Source organism: Corvus brachyrhynchos, unplaced genomic scaffold (genome assembly GCF_000691975.1).
Source record: "Corvus brachyrhynchos isolate BGI_N302 unplaced genomic scaffold, ASM69197v1 scaffold115, whole genome shotgun sequence".
Taxonomy (NCBI): Eukaryota; Metazoa; Chordata; class Aves; order Passeriformes; family Corvidae; genus Corvus; species Corvus brachyrhynchos.
This window is the reverse complement of record NW_008239553.1, coordinates 21810150-21832552: the sequence shown is the minus strand read 5'-3', so window position 1 is coordinate 21832552 and position 22403 is coordinate 21810150. Positions and strand designations below refer to the sequence as shown.

Here is a 22403-nt window from a genome sequence, read left to right as displayed (position 1 = left end):
AAAAGAAAGGGAATATTGTGCTTATGCCTTCAATCAGCCTTATTAGATCCTTAAAGGGAAAATCATGTGAAAGACAGAGGAAGAAAACAACAAGCTAAGCAAGATCGCAATTTCAGTATAATTCGGAGAAAATAACTGATTTAGGTTGGTTGTCTTGCCAGGGTGAATGACTCAAGGCTTCCAAACAAGAAATGGAAACCAGAAGGACAGGGAAAGCCTGAAAGAACAAATTGAGAAGATGTGATTGACTGTAATGTTTCAAAATCAACTGCTGCAAAGATGAGTTTGGGCTCTTGCCCAGAATACAATTGAATGGTGATGTTCATTTAGACCCTTAATGCTGAAACAAAATAAGATGTAGCTGTGTTTCTGTTAGAAATTTATTTGTTCTTTCCAGTGTCTGTAGCTAGGGATATGATGTCATGTCCTCTCTTTTCTATCAGACCCTGCATTGATTGCTGTTGCTGTTTCACAATTTTTCTGAACACCAGTTTTTTGAAGGAAGACTTGAGTCCAAGTGATAATATCTCTCAAATGTGAAATGTCAATACTGTTCATTAGCTGACTTTGAAAAATGTCATTCTCTGTGGGCAAATAGACTAACTCAATTGGCCAAGCAAAGCAGAAGTATAAGATCATTGTGTGTGTACGTGAAGTATGCATGTGTATGTATGTGTGTATGTGTGTAATGTATGTGTATGTATGTGTGTATGCAAAGCCATTCAACTTTTTGTTACTATTGTGCTAGTTTTTTTAATTAAGTAAATAGTTCATTCTGCAAAGATTGAAATAACTGTCTTTAATGGGTAGTTTGTAAAACATTATTTGTAAAAGTTGGGAACAGTTGCTTGTCCTCCACCTCAGGCACAGGAGGTTCTAAAACACTTCATTTGAAAAATTAGTCAGTTGACAATAGGCAGTGATGGGATAGGATTGTCTTCTACTTCCTCCTTCCATTTATTCCTTTCATCTCACTGGCTGTGCTTACTAACCTTTCTTCTGTTTCTATTTCAAATCAGGAAGGGAAAAATACCCCTAACCACAGCTCATAATTAAATACTGAGCTAGTTCTTACCATGTTTACTGAATTACATATTGCATATATGGATGTATATCCTCAAAGTTTCATGTGTTTTTAGATTTCTAAACTTAATATGTTCCATAGGAATAGACCTTAACTCCTTCCTGCCTGTTTTTCATGAAGAGATGTGCTTCCACAGAGGAAGGAGGAATGAAGCAGTGAAACCCAGTTACAGATCACTTCACATTTTAGGGATTCACAGAGCCGTGAATATAGTTGCTGGGCTCTGCAGATTCTCCTGGTTCACGGTAGAGGTTCCTCCAGCAGAAAATCTTCAGTGTCAGCCTTACAGTTGCAATAAGCAGATCAGCCTGACATCATATGCAGGGTGGTATCTTTGCCCACATATCTTTGCTGCAGGGTGGCTGACTTGATAAAGAAGGCTTTAAGCCAAGAGCCCCGAGGGAGGAGGAGAGTTACCACAGCTCTGAGGGAGCAGTGGAGATGCTGCCAAGCAAATCGCCGGGGGTGATGTGAACCACGAGGAACACAAGATGAATAAAACAGGGCTCAAGTGGAGTCACCTCAAGCATTTGCATGTGAGTGAGGAAGTGTCTCCAAAGAGCCTCCACACCAGGGCACACAACATAAACATGAGGAATTGGAGATCTGTGTGCAGCTGCAGGGGTAGGATCTCGTCATGATCCCAGGGATGGGGTGAATGGACTGAGTGCTGCTGTGGAGGGGTACAGACTCTTGAGGAAGGGCTGGCCAGGAAGACATGGAGAGAGCAACTGGAATGCATGGAGCTCTGCCTGAGGTTGAATGATGAAAGTTTATGGGTAAGGATTAAAGATCAGACCAATAGTGGTACTTGGTAGTAGGCATCTACTGTGGGCTGCCTGACTTGGAAGAACAAGCAGATTGTAGAGAGGCCTGTAGAGACTGCCAGAAGCAGACTGATATTTGCAGACCCTGATCCTCAATGGGGACTTCAACTACCTTGATATCTCCTGGAGGGACAACACTGCAGGGCATAAACAATCCAGCTGCATTAATGATGGCTTCTTAATGCAAGTAGAAGAGTCAATAAAAAGTGTTCCACTGGAGCTCTAACACACAAGTGAAGAAGGCCTCACTGGGTTTAAGGTCAAAGTGAGTCTTGGTTGTTGTGACCATGAGATGGTGGAGTTCAGATCCTGAAAAGAGGGAGTAGGGCAAAAAGCAAGTTCACAGCCCTAGACTTCAGGAGAGCAGACTGTGGGTTATTCAGGGGTCTACTTGGAAAAGTCCCATGATAAAAGGCTCTGGAGGGAAGAGGGGTCCAGGGAACCTGCATAATATTCAAGGATCGCCTCCACTCAAGTCCATGCCAGCATGCAGAAAGTCAGGCAAAAATCCCAAGAGGCGACTTGGTTAGGAAAGTCAAAGCCTACTTGGAGTTGAGCTTGGTACAAGATGTCAAAAGCATCTCGAAGTACCTACTGAGGTGGGTTGAAAACTGGCTGCATAGCTAGACCCAGAGGGTGGTGATTAGTGGTACAAAGTCTAACTGGAGGTCAGTAGCTAACAGTGTACCTACCCTTTTGAGTATACAAAAAGGCAACCTGGAAAACAAACCTGTTGTGTAAGGCTAGGTAATGCTGCTGTGTGTTTGTAGAAATGAATTGTTGCTTTACACTGCATACTTCTCTGCTTATGCATCTCTTACTACTGAGAAAATCTGGACCAAGACTGAGTCTCACTTTTTGTAGTGAGAGCTACAGCAGTGAGTAAAGCAGTGGAGGACATTAATTTTCCAATTCCAGTCATGTGGAGTACTAGAAATTGCAAGCAGGATGCCTGTTGTGGATATGCTTACAGGGGTTTAGACTGAGCCAAAAGGAAAAAAGTGTTTATAGGGATCTGTGTTCTTGTAGCTGATCCTACTTGGACCTCAGTTTCCGTTTGAACTCACATTAAAATGTATGAGTCAGGTTGAGGTTTTTTGACATTTCAATAGCTTGCTGAACCAGCAATATCCTCAGAATATGTATGAACCATTAAAGACTAAGATGGGCCCAGGACTAAGAATTAAGACCAAGACCAGCGGGATGGGGCTGAGTAACCTGGTCTAGTGGAAGGTTCCCTACTTATGGCAGGAAAGTTGGAGCTAAATGATTTTTATGGTCCCTTCCAACTAAACCATTCTATGATTCTATGGATCCAGTATATCTGTATTGTTAAATCCATATCTATAGGTATCCATAGATATATCCATATCTATATTAATAGATACATAAACATATATTTGTATATTTATTTATGTTTGCAAAGTAAGACTTTGGGGAAATTCAAACATCTGATGACTCAACTGAATTCCTTAAATCTCCTACCTTTCAGTATTTTGTCATGAAACCATCATTGTATTAAATGCTCAAAGTGTCCTTTTGTCACGGGCTGGAGTTCATACATTGCTTACTTCAGGTAAGGATTAGCAATATGACCAACCCGGAGCATCTTACAAGGCTTAAATTATTTTATTTATATTGGAGAGGCCTAAGAAGAGAACTCCAGAGAATCATTCAAAGAAGGATGGGGAAAATGGTATAGCTTTTGTAGTATTTTACATTCACGTGGGGAATATGAATTTAGCTGTTTTCTTTTGACATGCAGAGATTAACTATAGGAGAATCTATTGATGTCATGTCTCTTACACACTCTGCAAAAATATTCCAAATAATAGGCTGCTTTAGAAAGGTGAATCATCACATTCCAACATCATCACCTTTCAACATTTAAAAAAAACACAAATGCTTTGCTTTAAGAAGTAATTTTTTTTGTGTAGACAGAATCCTTTTACAGTCCTGAATAAATGTGTATACATTCCGAAGATGGGTAAATTGTAGGATATATTCTTGTTGGCTAACGAGGTAACTTATGACCTTAAGCTAAGGGGAGATTCAAATTAGGTATTGAAAAACTTTTTTTTCACTGTTGGGGTGTTGAGACATTGGAATAGTTTGCCCAGGAAGGTGGTGGAGTCACCACCCCTGGAGGATTTCAAGAGGCCTCTGAGTCCAGCACTGGATGATGTGGTTTAGTGGTTTAGGGGTAACAATGGTAGTGCTGGGTTGATGGCTGAAATGGAAGGTCTCTTCCAACCTTGATGATTCTATGATTCTTCTTGGTGATTCCATTAGATCCCTTTCTGAACTCTCACCACACACTATCCAGGTCAGTGTGCAGACCTAGCAGACAAGAACTATGTCTATTTCTACCCCACATGGGGATTTTGAAAACAGCTTATCATTTAAAGCATTCCCAAGACCAAGCATTATGTATCTACATTGACCTTGTAAGCAGAGCTCAGGCTGCCTGCAAATGCAATGTGTCCTGGCATGTGGCAGGCTGTATATATATATATACACACACATACAGTGACAACATACTGCCCAAATGTTTTCTTCCAAGATGAAATACATGCGTTCGTTCTACTATGGGTCTCTGAAAAAGTAAGTTGTGTTAAAACTAAGTTGCTAAAAATATATTCATATATTTTTATATATTTTGAGTCATGTTTAAACTTTAAAACATGTCTGGCCTAGCATTTGAAGATGACCAAGCAGTGCTTTTGTATGCAACTTGCTGAAGTCACAGTTTTTTCCAAATCTGTATTTTGTCACTTCATTTTTTAATATAAACATTGCTGTGCTAAGCAAATTAAAACAATGAAATAATACTTCTTTTTCATTGTCAAAAATTTTCCTCTCCTTTTAAATACAATTTCTTGTATATTCAGAAAAAAATTGATTGAATTTTTACATATTCATTCCTGATTTCTTTATGTCATCTCACCAGCACATGATATAATTGGTAGCACATTAGTTGTTTAGCAAGTAAGCAGAGAGTATCATTATTTGTCTGTATGCCTGGAAATGCTGAAAGGTTAGTTGCTTTACTCAAAAGCGAAAATAGAATTGGAAGTATGGTATCAATATGTTGTTTATCCATACAAAGATAATTTCCTTTTTTTCTTTGATAGGTTACTTGGCTTCTACAAAGGAATACTTCCTCCCGTCTTGGCTGAGACACCCAAACGGGCGGTGAAGGTAAAAACCCCATGCTTCCTCCCTTAAAAATATAAGTAGGGACAGTGGCAGCTGTAAAACATTTTATTTCTCCCCCACTGACTGAGATTAGAATCTTAAACTTATTTGGCATATTAATCCTCTGATTTTTACTAGGAGAAACATTTCCTGTTGATAGGACAGTAAAAACTGTCCTTGATTAAGAAGTGTAGGATAAGGCTTGTAAATGTTAAGCTGATTTTGACTTGTGTATCAAATGTAACTGAAAAAAAAATTGCAATTATTTTATATTTTCAAAATTAATAAAATAGTTTAAATTATATTTTAGCCTCATAATTGCCTCTGGTTTGGATGTTTTGTTTTACTGAAAATGCCTAGCAACTTGCAAAACAACTAACAGCTTAATAAATTAACACAAGAAGCCATTAAAGAAGCCACTAATAAGTACTTACTCAGTAGGTTTGAAGTGCTGCCCAGAGTTTTCCTGTGCTCCAAAGGCCACTCTACTCCATACTCTAACTTTTTAAGAGACTGAAGATCGTAATTGATACAACTTCTCATTGTGCAAAACATTTTACTCCAGCTCTCTTACAGTTGTTGATGCTAGCCTATCAAAGTGTATTTGCTGTCAAATGCTGATCTGATTTTCTTTTATTATCCTTTATTTTGATTTGTAGAACAGGATTTTAGTAACATTCCTAAGCAAAATACTTCAGTACATCCATTTTTTCAGTTGAGCCATTCAACCTTTTTAATTAAAACCTAATTATTAAGCACATCATCCTAAAGTTCTAACTCTATCAAAGCAGCCATTGTGTTAACAGAAAACGTTTCTTTGTCTTTTACTTCAGAACTTTGAAGTTTCCATAGTTGCACCAAATGCGTCTAAAAGCAATTATTATACAGAATGTCTTGATTTTCCTTTCTTTCTTTTTGTTGTTTCTTTCTAAAAAGGCTGCATATGATTCTGGTCCTTAGTCTGCAATTAATCATTCACATTCCAATTCCTTTACAGAGGAATAATATTTGTATAAAGTGACAGGATGTGACCTTGTAACAGAATCCTAAAGGAGTTCTGGTAATATCATCTTTTTGTATGCACTGGCGTTTTGGATGCAAGTGACATATATCACTTATCTCAAAATTATTTAATAAAAACAGGAAAACTAAAGTCCTATTTATTAACAAAGTGGCAGTGAAGAATAGATGGATGATATTTAGAAGATTCCTAATAACTTGTTTTCTTCTTACTGTGAAGTTTCCTCTGTCTCTCCATTTAATTTCATGTGAAACAGGATAAAGTAAATCTGACTGAACTTTTTAGGTTCCAGCATGTATTTAGTTAAAATGTCAACCCAGGTTTGATTTCGCCTACCAATTTGAGTCATTCATAAACTTCAAAACACTTTCCTTTACTCAAATTGATTAAATTTGCTTAAACCCCATGATAGTCAATATAGTTATAGAATCATAGAAAGATTTTAAGTTGGGAGGGATCTCTGGACCAAAGCAGAGTTGACTTCATTATTAGATCAGGTTGTTCAGATGCATCGTCTAGTTGAGTTCTGAAATCTTAAAGGATGGAGACTACAGCCTCTCTGTGCTCCTGCTCCAGTCCTTAATTGCTTTACTATGAGGAATTTTGCCTTATATCCAGTCCAAATCCTCCTGCTGCAACCTTTGCATTTTGCCTCTCATGCTTCTGTTGTCGGCCTCTGACAAAGTCTGACTCTCTTCTGTATAAACTTTGGATGGTGGAAGACAGAACTTAGATCACCTCAGCCTTCTTGTCTCCAGGCTAAACAGACTCAGTTCTCTCAACCTCTTGTACATCATAAGCTCACAGCTCCTTTAATACCTTACTTGTCCTCTCTTAGTAGGTTGCTTTCTACCTAGTTCTTGAACATTTATGTGAGAGCTGATTTTTCTGCAAACGTGAGAATTGAGTTTAAATGTGAAACATGTGAGGGATTTTATTAAATAGTGGAATTATTTTATTTTTACACTATTCCTTTAGTGCTGTTCCAAGGACATCAGGATGACTTTAAGTTACCTTGAGACATCAGCTGTACTCTACATTAGAAGAATTCAGTGACAGAACAGGGCTGGACAATAATGTCCTTGTAAGAACCTGTATAATAAAGCAATTCAATGTGGGATGCCATATGCCAGTACAATTTTTAACATCCAAAGTGGAGTTCATACCTATGCTTTGACCTGAAGAGAATCCAGCCTATCTCAAATTTCCACTAACCTTGTTTGGCTGTGACCCCAGGGGAAAAGTCACTGCTTCCTTTGGCCCACTCTCCACCCTTTATCCTTCTAACAGTTTTCCTCATCTTAACAAGCCTCAAGCTGTCCCTTCTCCACTGCCTAAATGACTAGTGAGATTTAGAGGAAGGCTACATCCAGGCCAATGATTCTGAGATGTGAGTAAGCACAAAAGGCAAAGAGGCATTTTCTAGGTTCCGGCAGCCTTGTTTTATGTTTGTAATGAACTTTTTTGAAAGCTTCTAGTTATAGTGTCATAAAAGTGTGTAGATAATGGACAAGGGAGATTTTGTACAAAGAGGAAATGTACTTGTGCTACTGGAACATTGCATTTATCTGGTGTGTATTTTTGCAAGTAAAAATAAAGCTATTAAAATGAAGCTATTTAGCCCTGTTTTTTCAGTTAAGTGTTGAAGATACAGCTTCATTTTTAGTCAGCTATGTTCTCACGTCTGTCTTGCTATTTCTTTTTTTCTCTCTTTTTATTTCCCTTCTAAAAAGAAAGCTGGTATTTCTGGAAGATGAAAAGTCCAAGTTTATAACTTTCTGTTAGATTGAACTTGGAGGAAAGAAATGATGATGCCAATACAATGGTTAACAGATGAACTTTTGGGGCAAATTTATATTGCTCATGTGTTCCCAGACATCTTGTTTCAAGCATATATTTTTACCTTAGAGTTATTGAGACATCTGGTAAGTACTTTGGCTATTTTCTGTGTAACTTCAATTAAAGTGTATCTTTGCCAGATGGACAATATTGGTTATTATATACACAAAAGCATGTTTTAAATATATTTATTCTGAGAAAATTTTTTTGTGCAAAGTTATTAACTTAATACAACTGTAGAGGAAAAGACAAATTATGCTGTGCTTTTAAAAACATTTTGGGTGGATATACATTATATAAAATCATATGATACAGTATGAAATCCTTTTTTTGCAAAATTGTATGTATATAGCCACTCTACTACACCCAGCAGCATTTATATTAAGTTTCATTGCTATTGATTTCTTTTAAAAATTATATAAAGCATAGTTACTATTAAGTAGTTATTTTATTTATGACTCTAGGAACCTATTGATTTTTAAGGTAACATTTTAAAGGTCAAAAAATTATTGGGTAATGTATTTCTGCCTTTATTACAACTATTTTACAGATCTGTAACACTATGGAAAACATTAAGGAATACCAGAAATTCCATTAAAGGTTAAGAGGGTAACAATGACTAGAAAGATGCTGGAGAGAGAATAAAGCAAATTTTATCACAATAAGAGATTAATTTAGTTCAGTGAAGCAGCTTACCCGCCCACTTTGTAAGATTTTTACCTCTATAATACCTCCAGTTGTACAAAAAGATAGACCTGGAGTTAAAGTAACACTTCTATCTTTTCTGGTTATTTTCAAGGCCAATGGAAAAATTTTAAACATATTTGCAAGATGCTTGCAAGGTTAATGTTCACTCTGTACACACTTTGGAGGGCAGTTAAAATCTGAGCCCCAATTCTAGGACTTTTTCTGCAAAATGATATAATAATCCCAGCTGAGGATATAAAAAAGTTATCTGTCCAGTGACCAGAGTATCAGCCCATCAGTTTTCAGAATTTAACGACGCAGTTTTGCATTATGTGTACATATTCCTTCTTGCTTTAAAACAGTGGCATTATTAACACATTAACACCCAATTCTCTGATGGTTTCGATATGATTCCAGTGACTTTTCATTTGAACCAGGTCTTGATTGAAAAATTTTATTGACTTTGCCATAGGAAAAAGGTTCTAAAGGTTCTAAACAAGTTCAAATGAAAATGTGGTGCTTATTAGTTATGTTCCTGTGCACGTGGTTTATGGGAAAGATGGTTTGTTCTGATAGGTCTGTATTAACTGAACCCTGAGGGACAGAGCTTGTCTTCTTTGGCTGAGACTCAGCACAGGTCCCCCAGTCTTTCTGTCTTGTCTTAAAAACTCTATTCCCTTATGCTTCTTATGATTCCCTCATTGCTCATTGCCTTTGTCTCATGGCGAAACAGTTTGATTTTCTCATACATGGGCAGATGCTATGTGGAGGGATTGTAGACTCCTGTGTGGTCACAAAATGCACAGACCTTCAAAGAATCCCACCTTTATTTGAACCACCTGCTCTGAACTGATCAAATGTTACAGGTCAACACTGGAAAGCAGACAGGAAAGTTAAAAGTTCTGGCTATTTACTTTTGCTAGACTGGGATGTGACAGCTCTTGTACGAGGAGATATGAACCTGCACCGATGCAGTCTTGGTGGAACTGTGACAGGTTTTTGTTCTTCATTCCCATAATACCAACATGCTGTGTAAAAGCCACTTCATTTTGTGTGCAAAGACATGAATACATCTTAGACAGATTACAGGACTCACAAATAGTGAGCTGCGGTTAGGGCCTTGTATTGTTCCATGTGAAAATCATGTGGAATAACACCTTCAATATTTTAGGTTTTACCCAGAATTCAGATACTGACTCTTTATAGCCCACAAGTTTTGCCATCCTCATGCTAGAAGATCATTTTCACTACCCTCAGATCTGTCTTTTGTGATAGCAATTGGACAGCTTTTTCAGTGGCTTCAGCAACATATTTGCAGAATATAAATTTAAGGCGCTATGGGATTTGTTCTATAATCTCCTTCACAAACTTCTCAAACCCTCCCGTGCAAGTCATTAAGATTTTTCCCCCATAACTCTTATTGGAAGACTGTTTCAGGACTCTACTCCTTTAGTTGCAAGAAAGCTTCATCAGACCTACAACCACATTCTATTTATATTTTCTTTTACACACAATTTCTTTATGTTACATACCTTATTTGTTTTTCATTCTCTTGTAGCATCTCTTTTGCTAAACTAGACAAGGAAAGAATTTATTCTCCTTCAGTCTTCATTCTTAAAATAAGCTCTAAGCTCTCCTTAATGGTCCTGGTAGCCCTGGTTTGAATATTATGTAGTCTGAGTTCTTGTTTTTTAAATAGTGGCTTAGATTGTGTGCTGTATTTCAGAGGGCATCTATCCAATAATTTGTAAAATTTCACATTTACTCTTTCTTTAGAGTATATCTTGACCTATGCATCTTAGACTTTGTGTCCACAGACAAGGAGCTAGGCAGCGAAAGTCTGTCTGCCTGTGCTGACAGGAAGCTTCTTACTGACTTCAGTGCAGTGAGACTTATTCTCAACCTTCTTCTTGGAAGAACAAATCCATTCATTTATTATGCTTTGATTTTTATAAGAATTCACAGAAGGTATTCTGAAAATTAATGGGTTTGAGTGGCAAGAAAGGTTGCAAAGTGAGCCATTTGTAAATGGTTGCCTTTCACCATGTTGGTGCAGGTGAAGTTGATCCTATTTCTTTCTTGAACTTCAAACACCCAAGAATACAGCTTTCAAGACATCCTCTAAGGAATTGCAGATGCTCAGGACTTCTAAGTGCCGCTGTTTGAAAGCAGACAGTTGACTGAAAGATTTATTTGTGAAGAGAGAACAGAAAAAGAAATGTGCCTGTTGACAGTACAAGATTATAAAAATGACAGACTTTCCATCTTCAAAATCCACAATTATATCTCTCTGATGAGGAGCAACTAGTGTTTGAGAAAGGCAAAAGTGATTGCAGCACATTATATTAAGGAAGTGGGGGTGATTTCTTGGGAAATTTGTAATATCTGCTACTACATTTAAACTAGTATGTGAAAGTTAATGCCAGAGGAAAAGTTTATAAATTTAAAATATGTCCTATATTATGTGAGTGAACTCTTAGATAAATCATTACTTGAATTGCACTTACACTGCTATTATGCATGACAAACTAATAAAATCAGTTCTGAAGCCTGATTACCTCCTCTTGCACATCTAACACTGCTACCAAGAGTGTGAAACAGAAGTGGCTTATGTTTATTTTGCAGAACTGCATGCGGCTGCTCAGGATCTGATGTAGTGAAACTCCATTGTAGTCTGCTTTTTACTAATTTGCATAAGTAGCTGATAATTTTTTTTCAGTGCAATTTCAGTCTAATTTTTATTCACAGTTTTTCACCTTCGAACAATACAAGAAGCTACTAGGATATGCATCATTACCGCCAGGACTGGTATGTATGGATAAAGAACTTCATGTTCTAATGTAATGTGTGTCTGCTGAACAGTCTGTCTCTTCTGCTTCCTCCCATAGAAGAAGCCCAAAATTAAAGGGTCCAGCTCAATCCAGAGTTTTTCAAAACAGACTTGTCCCTTGAAAACATTGATAAGAATTTATCAAAATTGATAAATGATGTTTTATATCAAATGGCTTCAAAATAATTCCCTACAATGTCAACATTTGTTAGCATGGATAATGACAGCCACCATGGAAGAGTCTGTATACAACTTATCATTCTTCATTCTTGCAAAATAACAAAAGAAGTTGAACTTATCAATATTTGTTTATCCATGTCATAGTGACTGGTTTAATACTTCAACCTCAAAGTGCTATTCTCCAAGGCACAGTACGACTATAACAAAAATACAGATCTCAGTCTTAAAGACTTTATAAAAGAAACATAAGCTATTGATAAGAAATTGCTACCTCCTTTGAAGTAAATGGCAAAACTCTCATGTACATCAGTGGAGTTAGGAATTCTTCTCAAGAAATAACTGGTTTAAAAACAAAATGCAGGACATACATATATGCAGAAATGTTTTAATGCTAAGATATAGGTTGCATGTGTAATCTGCATTCTCATGTGTAGAGCATAATTCTGCTATTGTGCTTTAGGAGTAAAATACTTTTTATTTTTTATACTTTTTGCTTCCTGCAGTGTAAGAATGTAAATCATAGTAAATATCTATTTTTCACAATGATGGCATCACAACTTTAGGAAGCAATTGATCTTTTGATGGCTATGCTATAAAGGTTTTGGAAATTTCAAGTCTCTTTCAAAGAGTATTGCTTCCATTTATATCTCCCTTTCTTTGCAGTGAGTGAATGGTCATGGAATTCTCTTATCTAGCTTAGAGCAAGTTTCCTCTTCCTCTTAATTATTCCACTGGCCCTATAGCTGTTTGCAGTGTCTCCTATTTTATCTGGTATTTTTCAGCAGTTCTCATCCTTAGGTGTAAATAGAGACTGCTACTTGTTCTCTAGCAAATGGAAAGAACAGTTGAAGGTTCCATGGTACCTAGCACTTTTTGGGGGAGAGGAAAATATGCTGAAAACTTGTAAACATGAAATAGCTGCCCAAAAGCTGCTCTGGTTCATGTAACAGATACAACAATGCTTAGAACCATCAGACACCCCTCATATTTTTGGTGCAGTATTGTTACCATAGAGGCATTTTTGGCCCTAAGGTAGCGAGGGAAAAAGAAGACTGAGGGGGATTCTGGTCTAAGCTAGGCAGAATGTTTCTAAATGCCTTAACAGACCTCGTATCAAGGCAACATTTATTATTAAAAGACAGATGCATACATTAGCACCATCTTCCTACTGGCTTCAGTCTCATGGTTGATGCTGAAAGGTTCTCATCTTACTGGAAAAATAGATTTGTTGATAACACAGTCTTCTCCAAAGGCAGTAAGACTGGTGTTTGCCCCTACCCTTCTAACTTTCCATTCTTCTCTTTCTTGAGCTGCCAAGAGTCCCTGCTCATATCCCTCTGTGTTAAGTAAGTTTTTTCTCACTATTGTTTTTTTCCTTACTGTTGGTTTCTTTGAATATCAGCAAGTGTACTCATTATAATGTATCTTGGTCCTGGGGCTTTTTTCAGCACCTAGAGAGTTTGGGGATGTCAAGTGGAGGCAATAAATATGTAAAGTGATCATTAAATTTAACCCCTCTGAATTTTCTCAGTTGACCTAAATATTTTAATGCTATTTTTTGTTAAAAACAAATTAAGGTATCTTAAAATGCTGTGCCATGATGGAAAGCAAAGCAGTGACTATCTCCATATCTGTAACTGAAATGTACTACCAGCTTCTAAGTAAATGGGGTTAATTCATCCTTGCAGTGAATGCTGACACTTCCCTGTGTGCCACTCATTCCCATATAAACCTTTCTAGGATTGTTACCTAGTAGGTGAACATTCTACTTTTGCAATTTGCTTAAGTACTGAACTATTTTAGATTTTTACATTTATTTTTAAGTTAATATGTTAGTGTTATGTGATTAATGCCCAGTTCAGAGATTTTATTTTTTCCAGTACTGCACAACTACATTTATATTTGTGTTACTATTCAGAGTCCACCCAAAGATAATATGAGGACATCCTTTTTCCACTTTTTTCATGTTTGCATAACAGTTTGGTACCACATTTTTCCTTACAGCTGAAAAGAGAATTCATGGACATGGACTGCTATGACATTTTATTTTGATTGTTTTGGAATATAGTTTATGGCTATTGTCATATTGTCTTCACAAACTGTCAGCATCTAATCAAGGGCTAAAGCTCTTTAGTAATAGAATACTGCTGCATTACTGTAGTCTTGCAGTTTGCATTGTATCACTCAGTTCCACAATCTGATGTTCAGAAAGTATTACTCCTTAATATTTAATTTTCATTTAACTTTCCTAGGCACTTGCAGTTGCTGGCTTGGGATCTGGGTTGACAGAGGCAGTTGTGGTTAACCCATTTGAAGTAGTAAAGGTTACCTTACAGACCAATCAGAATGCCTTCACAGAGGTAGGAAAATTGCTTCATTCTCCTTTTTCCACTTTATTGGCCATAATGCACTTCAAGGTTCATATATAGAGCAGAATGTCTATAATATATTGGTTGACACAAATGATTTTCCCACAAGGGTAACAGAAATGGAGAAGGAAGAGACCCAATAGACAATGCCTTCAGATATGCAGAGCTGCATGCAGTATTGTCAGAAGCATCAGCATCTCCACTGTAAATATTCTGTGCCTGAAGTGCACCTTCATCCCTCCAGAGCAGCCAGCAACCCAGCACTGTGAGGAATTGTAACCCAGGAGTACAAACCTGAGCCCCTTGTACACAGCACATTTACCCCAGCAGGCTCCAGACTTCAAGCGAGCACCAAAGGTTACTATGAAACACCATGGCCCTGTGCCCTAGACAGAGTCCAGCTGCTGTATTTTATGCTGTGTTTCTTGGATGAAATTACTTACAAGACTTCACTTTTATTAGCACTAACTGGAAAATTGTTACATAACAAGTACATTGATGATTTAAATTCTTGCTCCACTTCAGAGTTTTATTAGTCAAATATTGTTAAGTCCAAAGAAGTCATTGTGCAAAACATTGTCCATGATTCTGGGTACTGCTGAAAGGGGAAAAAGATCAAACTGGGAAACAAGTGATTTATGAAAGTCAAGTCTTCTCAGGAATGCACTAACTTCTATTAATTTTCATGCAGAAGGTGTTCCAGGATAAAGTGAAGGAAGCTAGTAATACTTTTTTCTTTTCTCATTGAATAAAAATAACAATTGTCAAATCATCTTTTTCAAAATATTTTGAGAAATCAGCTGTACCATGGTAGAAGTGCTAAATCACATAACCATCACATGAAAAGGTTGGCTGAATCCCTGGTGGGACGTGATTTTCGCATATTCTACTATTAAGTTTCGACTGAGTTAATACTTGCATGCCTTGTAGCACTCATCTGCACAAATTGAACCCTTTTGAGGGATGCACAGTAAAGAGATTTATGTCCAGGCCATTTACATAAGCTGTTTGGGCCAAGTTCCTCAGGTACACTCTGGAAAAGTATTGCTACTGATTTCCAGATGTCATAGAGTAGCTGGTACCTACTCCATAACTCATCCAGAAAAGCATTTTCTTCCAGAATAAATTTTAAAATGTTTGGTAAATTTCTGTTTGATTCTTAATGCATATGAAAGACATGTTTGTTTGCCTGCAAGTCTCCAGTCTAGACATTTTTTAAACTTGGGCAGCAAAGCCCCACTGAAACAGATGAATTATGCAGTACAGGAGTTAAATGTTTAGGATCCTGGAAGGAAAGAGACTGAAAGTGGGAAAAAGCAATGTGTGAGAGGATCTCTCTCTCAGGAAAGTGATATGATAAAAATTATGGACTACTACTGCTTCAGCAGTAGTAAACTGAGCAGATATTCTGGGTCTTTCTGCTTCGCAGTTGTGAAGATGTAATTATCCTATCTTAAAAAACCCTCTGCTTTTAGGTATAAACAAACCAGTGTTATATTTTGAACAAACTATTCCTTGTAAAGTTGCAAAAGACCAATGTATCCTTTCACTTCATAAGTTTTAATTTTTTCTCTACTGAAAAATTTGTAACAAAGTCTGGGGTGGTTTAGTTTGTAAATTGTATGCAATTACTTCAATTAGTTACATCATCCCTTCCTCAGTGGCCTTCATAATACTACAATAGTGAAACTGTAGCTGTCCAAAATCATTCTGAGTTGGTTTTGTTCAGATGAATATTCTTTAATTTAATTTAAAGAATAATTTCACAAAACCCAAATAATAGTATATTATCATACAAATAAAATTGTGACAGAATGGTATTTGGACTCTACTAGGAACCTCTAGTGAAAAAATTCCAAGGGAAATTAAGTTCTTAAATCACAAAGATTGTTATTATCACAGACATATTAATTTTTAATATATCTTTTTAAAGTGTTAGAATTTCAAAATTTGCAGTGAATCAGAAAAACACTCCAGTGACTTTATACCTTACATCAAGTTCTCATTACAAATATGTTAAACATTCCACACTGAAGCATGTAAACTCAGGCCTATTGGAAGAAGTATGTCTAGAGGTTATATTATACAGCATAAGGCATTACCATGCACTGTTTTTCTAAAAGGTTTAAGTAAAGTGTGTACCTATCCCATTGTGGAGCTTTCATACTACATGATGAAACCTAATGCAGTTCACATATTTCTTTGACTATTGTATAGAAATAATAAATATATCTTGTTTAAAAGGAACAAGGAAGAGCATGAACACATACACTCACACCCAGACTCCTGCACACCCCCAAAGCAAATATTCACACCCTGCGGTGACAGCTGAATTGTTCTGTGGTAGGGGATCATCTTTCGGGGGTTGATAGATTTAAAGAGGAAGGCCACTATAAATCACGTATCAGGCCTTTTGCTATGGGTAAAAATAATGGTGACTTTTTGTTAAAGTAAACTGCAAGAAGGCCCAACACCTTGTTGTTTGGTTTTTCCTTTTTTTTTCATTTCCCTGTAGCCCTGGATAACTCTCTGGCTATAGAAGCTGGTGTGATGATTAAAATCTTTCCACCTGAAGTGAGAGTTATGATTAATTAAACAAATACAATTTTCTGCTTTATGATGAAAAGAATCTGACTCCAGATTCCACTGAGTGGGTCTGTATTAAGTAAAAGTCAACAGCTGTGTGAAGTGCATTAACTCCAGATATTTGTACAATAAATTCCTCTATCTAAGGTCCTTCCATCATCAATGATGAACCACAGACCTTCTATGGCTTGATCAGTTGCCATGATGACACCTACTTTGGTAAAAGGGAATAGCTGCCAAAGAGAGTCCTCTTTGTTACTAAAGGACTGAAAAGGGAAGTCACGTGTAGACTGCAGGTGTCTATATTTGGATATGAATCCCATCTCAGGTGTTAAGCAATTGACAGGCTTCCATTCTGAGTCATGAGTAAATCCATGTTCAAGAAAAGGGATACCAGGGGATACCTTACTGTTGAAGGTTGCTCTATTATTTCTTAAAGACCTAATCTCCATTTTTGGAGCATGAAAAAGGATGTTATTGCTAGTATCCATGTTGGATGTCTCCATTTTAGAATAGATTCTGACTTGAATTCTTGGGGGTAGTTAGAAAAGTAAACTATAGTAAAATGTATGCAGAGCATTAACAGGATAATATTAGTTATGAAATATGAAAAAACAGAATGAAACTTTGTATTAAAGATTAAACTTGTCAGTCCCCTAAATAAGCACTCGTGCTCTATCAGATACGGTAGCATCATTTGGCTGATGCTGTTGATCTACCACAGTGGTATTTTGAAATGGAAAGCTATTAAACAAATAGATGTATTGAAATTAGTGGTATTCACAGTGGTGTAGTCAAAATTCTTCTATATTTTCATGTTTGAACCTCCTAGTGGATGTCATGTTTTGCCTATCTAATTATATATTTGGTTACCCAGAGCTGGCTTTATGCTTTGGAGAAAGCCAAACTCGATTCAACAACTTTTTGAAAGTAATGTTTCTATAATGCTGCTAAAAAAAAAAAGTAAAATATTCAGAAGGGAATAGCTACTTCTAAGTGTCATGGTATATTCAAAAAAAGATCAAACATGCATGTAGTCAGGCAGATTCTGTCTGCTATGAGGCAGCTTGTTCCTTTTTGCCTTTTATTAAATGGAAGTCTGTTACAATACTACTCCTTTACAGTACTCAAGTCTTGCTTTCATCTTATTCTGCAATCAGAAAAATGAGGAATCTTTTTTTAATTAAAGTTGTGATTTTTATATGGTCACAGGAAAATGAAAATAGCAAATATGGTAATACTTAATATAAAATTACAAGAATTGGCAGCACTGTGTTTGTCAACGGGATGGAAATGATGCTGTGTTATTGTTTTCTTTTTGTAAAGATGATCTCTTCCTCCTTTTGCTTCACTTGTGTAGCAACCATCTAGCTTTGTTCAAGCTCAGCAGATCATTAAAACCGGTGGTCTGGGCTTCCAAGGACTCAACAAAGGCCTTACTGCAACCCTGGGCCGTCACGGTGTTTTTAACATGGTTTACTTTGGATTCTACTTCAATGTGAAAAACATTCTTCCAGTCAATAAAGTAAGTTCTTCATACAATGCAAGAGACAATCAGATAAGAAGTTTGACATTTTAGTTCCCACTGTATTTTTCAGTGCAAAGCTGTGGTATTTAGTGATAAACAGTGACTAACCTAGCTCTGTATTTTTATGGAAGCATATTAAGGACTTGAACTTCTCAGTTTTCAAGCAAAGCTGAGTATAGTCATATCTGAAATATCATTCTTATGAATTTCCCTTTATAGCATGGTAGCAGTGCAAAAAGGCAGCAACTGAGATACAGAGATGTTGTGCTTATGTTGGGGATGTATGCACTTTTTTTGTGGCAAACCTGCTTAGGAAGAAAAATCAGTTTCCAGAACTCCTTTCAGTATTCACAAAGGGGCTAAGCTTGTGGAGATGGCCAAGTTGCAGTATGTAGGTTGTTCTGGCCAGACACTGGACCTATTTACTCAAAGGAGAGTTCAACCTAGTGTTGAAGGATGACAGGAAAGATTCATCCATATGGGAGAGAGACAGCCCAAAACAGGAGGTAAAGGGTCAGGCACAGGGACTTTATATCATTTATAATTTAAAATAAAAAGGATCATTATAGCTGTAATTTCCCTTAAAGAAATTTTGATAGTCCTACATTACTTTAAATAACAAAGGAAGCATTTCCCTTTACAACAGAAGGAAATTTTACTAAAGAAAATGTGGTAATATTAGCAGCTTTCTAAATGACTGTGTGAGAAACAACTAATGATTTATTAATGATTCCAGTATGCTACTTACTGAAGTGTGTTTTCACTAATGTGATTTTTAGATTATGACAGTTAAAGAGTCACAGGTGTAATATGTAGTGATATACATGTAAGAAGGTGCAATTCACATCAAAAGGAATCAGTTTCTATTCCCAGATGAAGTAACACCTCTTTTTTTTCTGCAATTCTGAGTAGCCTGGTATTTTTGTTGGCAGTATTGTGTAAATGGAGGAAAGCTCTACTTCTTATTTGCAGATCATTACAGTAAATTGAATTGTTCAAGAGCAGCTGACCCGCAAGTTTCTACAAGTTTCTTATAGTGTATTTAAGCATATTTTACAGTGTACTTTAGTCACACATTCTAAAAAGTCAAGGCACAAGCATAGCTTGATACTAAGATAGGAGTTAACACTTTTGTGTTGAGCAAAAGATGAAAAAATTATAAGCACAATGCAGAAAATTCAGAAAAATATGCAGGTAAGGACAGAGACTAGTGTGCAGCTTCTATGGTAATCATGGAAAAGTTCTTGCACAGCAATTGAATAGTAATAGTATTTGGTATAAGCATGCTTTCCTAGCCTTTCAGATTTTCAAAAATAGGAAACAATTATTACATTATTAGAAAGATTCAGAGCTTTATGGTCCAAAGGAAATTAGTACTTTATACAGATTTTGTATGATGCATAAAAATTTTAACATCTACAACATAGGTTTAAATACATGTAGAAAACAAAAGAGAAATTACTTAAATGTCAGCCAGTGGCCCAGCTGTCCTCCAATATTAGCAAAATCAAAAGGCAATTTAATCTATGTGAGATTAACTGCAAATAAGTGGAGAGGTTTGCCTTGTGCTTGACAAGTGCACAGTGCTTTATATGGTGGCTGGCACAGCGGCTACATCTGTGCTGGTAAATTGAGTAGCAACACCAAAACTCAGCCGTCTGTGCTGTTAAACATTCCCTGGCACAGCTTTGGCCCTGGCCAGCCAACACAGTTCCTGGGTACGGCTTAGGAGCTAGTGAAGACAAGGAACCCTTCCTCATGGGCTGGTTTCATGCAGCCAGTCTGTTTTGAATGGTAATAGCATTCTATAGTGCTAATAAAGTTAAAAGGACTCTCTAGGCCAGCCAGCGTCAGTGGCATAGACAGTCTATACAGACAGATATAGCCAATAATTCTGATCAAACTCCCACTAAAATCAATGCAAACTTGTCCTGAATTTAAGAAGACAGAGATCAGGCCTCATCTGCCTTGTGCTAGCCAACATTATGTCTCAGGTGCTTACATTCATTGAATTTCACTTCAGTGACTGCTAAATGGAAGTATTTAACAATAATTTGTGACTTGTAACTTAAAACTCTTATGTCAGTGGGCAGGTACTAGAGGCTGAGAGTTATCAAACCCAAACCTGTACAAGGAATTTGGTAGAAGCTGGTTTGCAGTTAGTCTAAAAAATGTTAAACAGTTATTAGTTTGTCTAGATTTCTCACATACTTGATTTCATTACAAAATCTAGTTTGTTAACTTTTTATATATCGCCAGAAAAGAAAGTCTTAATGCCAGTTTTGCAATATTGACAAATATAAAAAAATTACATATAAAAATTGTGAAATAAGAATACTACACTTGTGAAATAATTTTGACTATTGACTATGTATTTGCTGTTCACCATCTGTAACATAAGTGGGAAATGTATGAAAATCTCTGAATGAACCTTTTAGCTCTCAGCTAAACTGTGCATTAAATTTGCATCCCAATTAGGGATGTTTGTAGCCTATTTTGCCAAAACCAATAAATGTTGTAGGTTGAGTGGTCAAATGATATCAATGATATATGTGGGTTTTAAATATCCATAATGAATAATTTTTCATACATCCAGTCTATTCTGCTAAACAGACCATTTACAGCCCACCTTGTGCTCTATTTACTGAAAATGGAATATGCCAGATTTCTTTCAATGGCCACTAATGTATCAACCATAGAGAAGTAGCACCTGTGCCTCTACCCTAGCAATGAAATTATTTTGCAAATGGCATCTGCTTTTATAGTGCATTTCATAGTCCAGCAGCTTTCACTTTTCAATTTTTTATCTAATTAGGTTTGCTTTTAAACATTAGTCTCATTAAAACCTTTGCTCACTACCACCTCCAAGTGGCTGCCACATTTCTTAATGGTATGAGATTTCCTCACACCTGTTAAAAGCCCCCTTTGAAATGTGGCCAACTGCAAAACTCACTTCAAGTCGGGCACTGCCAGCCCCAGGCACCACAGATGTGCCTCCTGTTACAAGGGCTGCTGCATCAGGCTGTGGGTGCTGAGCAGTGCATTGTCTTGTAAGAGAAAGGGAGCCTGAACTTCTGTAGGCAAGGAAGAGATGGGAAACCCAAATGGGCTGTTCAGCTTGGTAAGTAAGATAGCAGACAATAATTTTATTTTAGTGGCTTTCAGATCCATACCAACATAGAAGTTCTATGTAGGAATAGAGAGCGAAAATTGGATATGGTGCAATGGACTTGAAGAAATAGTAAGCCAAGGTGATTTAGGAGAAGACTGGATCAGAATGAGTAGTGGAATAACCTCAGAGCTACCATCCAAACTCAGGTTTCAGAATGACCTGGGGATTAAAAACATTTAAAATAGAGGTTCTGTATCCAGCACAACATTACAAGTGAATGAAGTGGTCTGTAGAGGAAAGCTTTGGAGACTGAAGCTGATAAATTATAACTGTCTCCAGTGCATGACACTCTTATACATGGATGTGTATGTCCAGATTTAGTGCTAGAATTTTCTGTTGCTGGAAATTATGGAATATAAAAGAAGGAAATAAACAGCATTTGATTTGGGAGGCATTTATTGAGTCTTCTCTTATTTAAAAAAATTATTAGAGAAGTAATGTATGAAAAGCAGAGAAATAACATCTCAAATTTTTTCTCCCTAAAAAAGCAGGGAAATCCAACAGGACATGCATATATATGGCATTTGTTAGTGATGCCTTCTTTTCTCTTTGTTTTTAATGGCTGCTGGTGCTCCCAGCGTGGAGACTAAGGTGTACAAGGTAATGTGATTGTGAAGAGTTTGGTAAAAAGGTGAGATGATCACAGATTATTATCCAACCACAGCTAAGTTATTCCACTGTAAATAAGTAAACAGGTATTTCACTTCCTTGTGGTGTACTGTTTTGTGGTGTGGCGCCATTTAAAACCAAGTTTCCGTTCTATACATTCTGCTCATACTACATAAAAAAATGGGCTTTGCTTAAAAACTGAATTCATGTATGTTCTTCCTCCAATTTTGTTATTTATGAAAGGAAGAGGAGCATGTCAGAATCTTTTTTCCTAATGTACAACATATGAAACATATAATAGTTGGTCAGTGAGCTGCATGGTGCAGAAATTAGTGACAATAGTGTGATGATAACTGCCTCTGCTAACCAGTTACAGCATTAGCACTAGACAGATACCTCATCCTTGAACCTTTTTCCATGGAATTCTAGACTGTTGGGAATATTTTGGCATTGTCCATAGGGCAGAAAAAGGA

The 22403-nt window shown here is 36.7% G+C and overlaps 1 protein-coding gene across 8 annotated transcripts in view; it reads left to right on the top strand.

Annotated features, from left to right (window-relative positions):
• SLC25A21 (solute carrier family 25 member 21) overlaps nt 1–22403 on the top strand; it is a 182174-nt gene that overhangs the window by 152473 nt on the left and 7298 nt on the right. For 4 of the 8 annotated variants that reach the window (XM_017742268.1, XM_008639589.2, XM_017742269.1 and 1 more), the window contains exons 5-8: nt 5046–5112; nt 11405–11464; nt 13919–14026; nt 17982–18146. In XM_017742268.1, coding sequence (XP_017597757.1) covers nt 5046–5112; nt 11405–11464; nt 13919–14026; nt 17982–18146 — 400 coding nt within the window. Of the gene's footprint in view, nt 1–5045; nt 5113–7863; nt 8056–11404; nt 11465–13918; nt 14027–17981; nt 18147–22403 lie in introns of all 8 variants that reach the window. The other 4 variants (XM_017742272.1, XM_017742270.1, XM_017742271.1 and 1 more) reach the window with 2 other exon arrangements.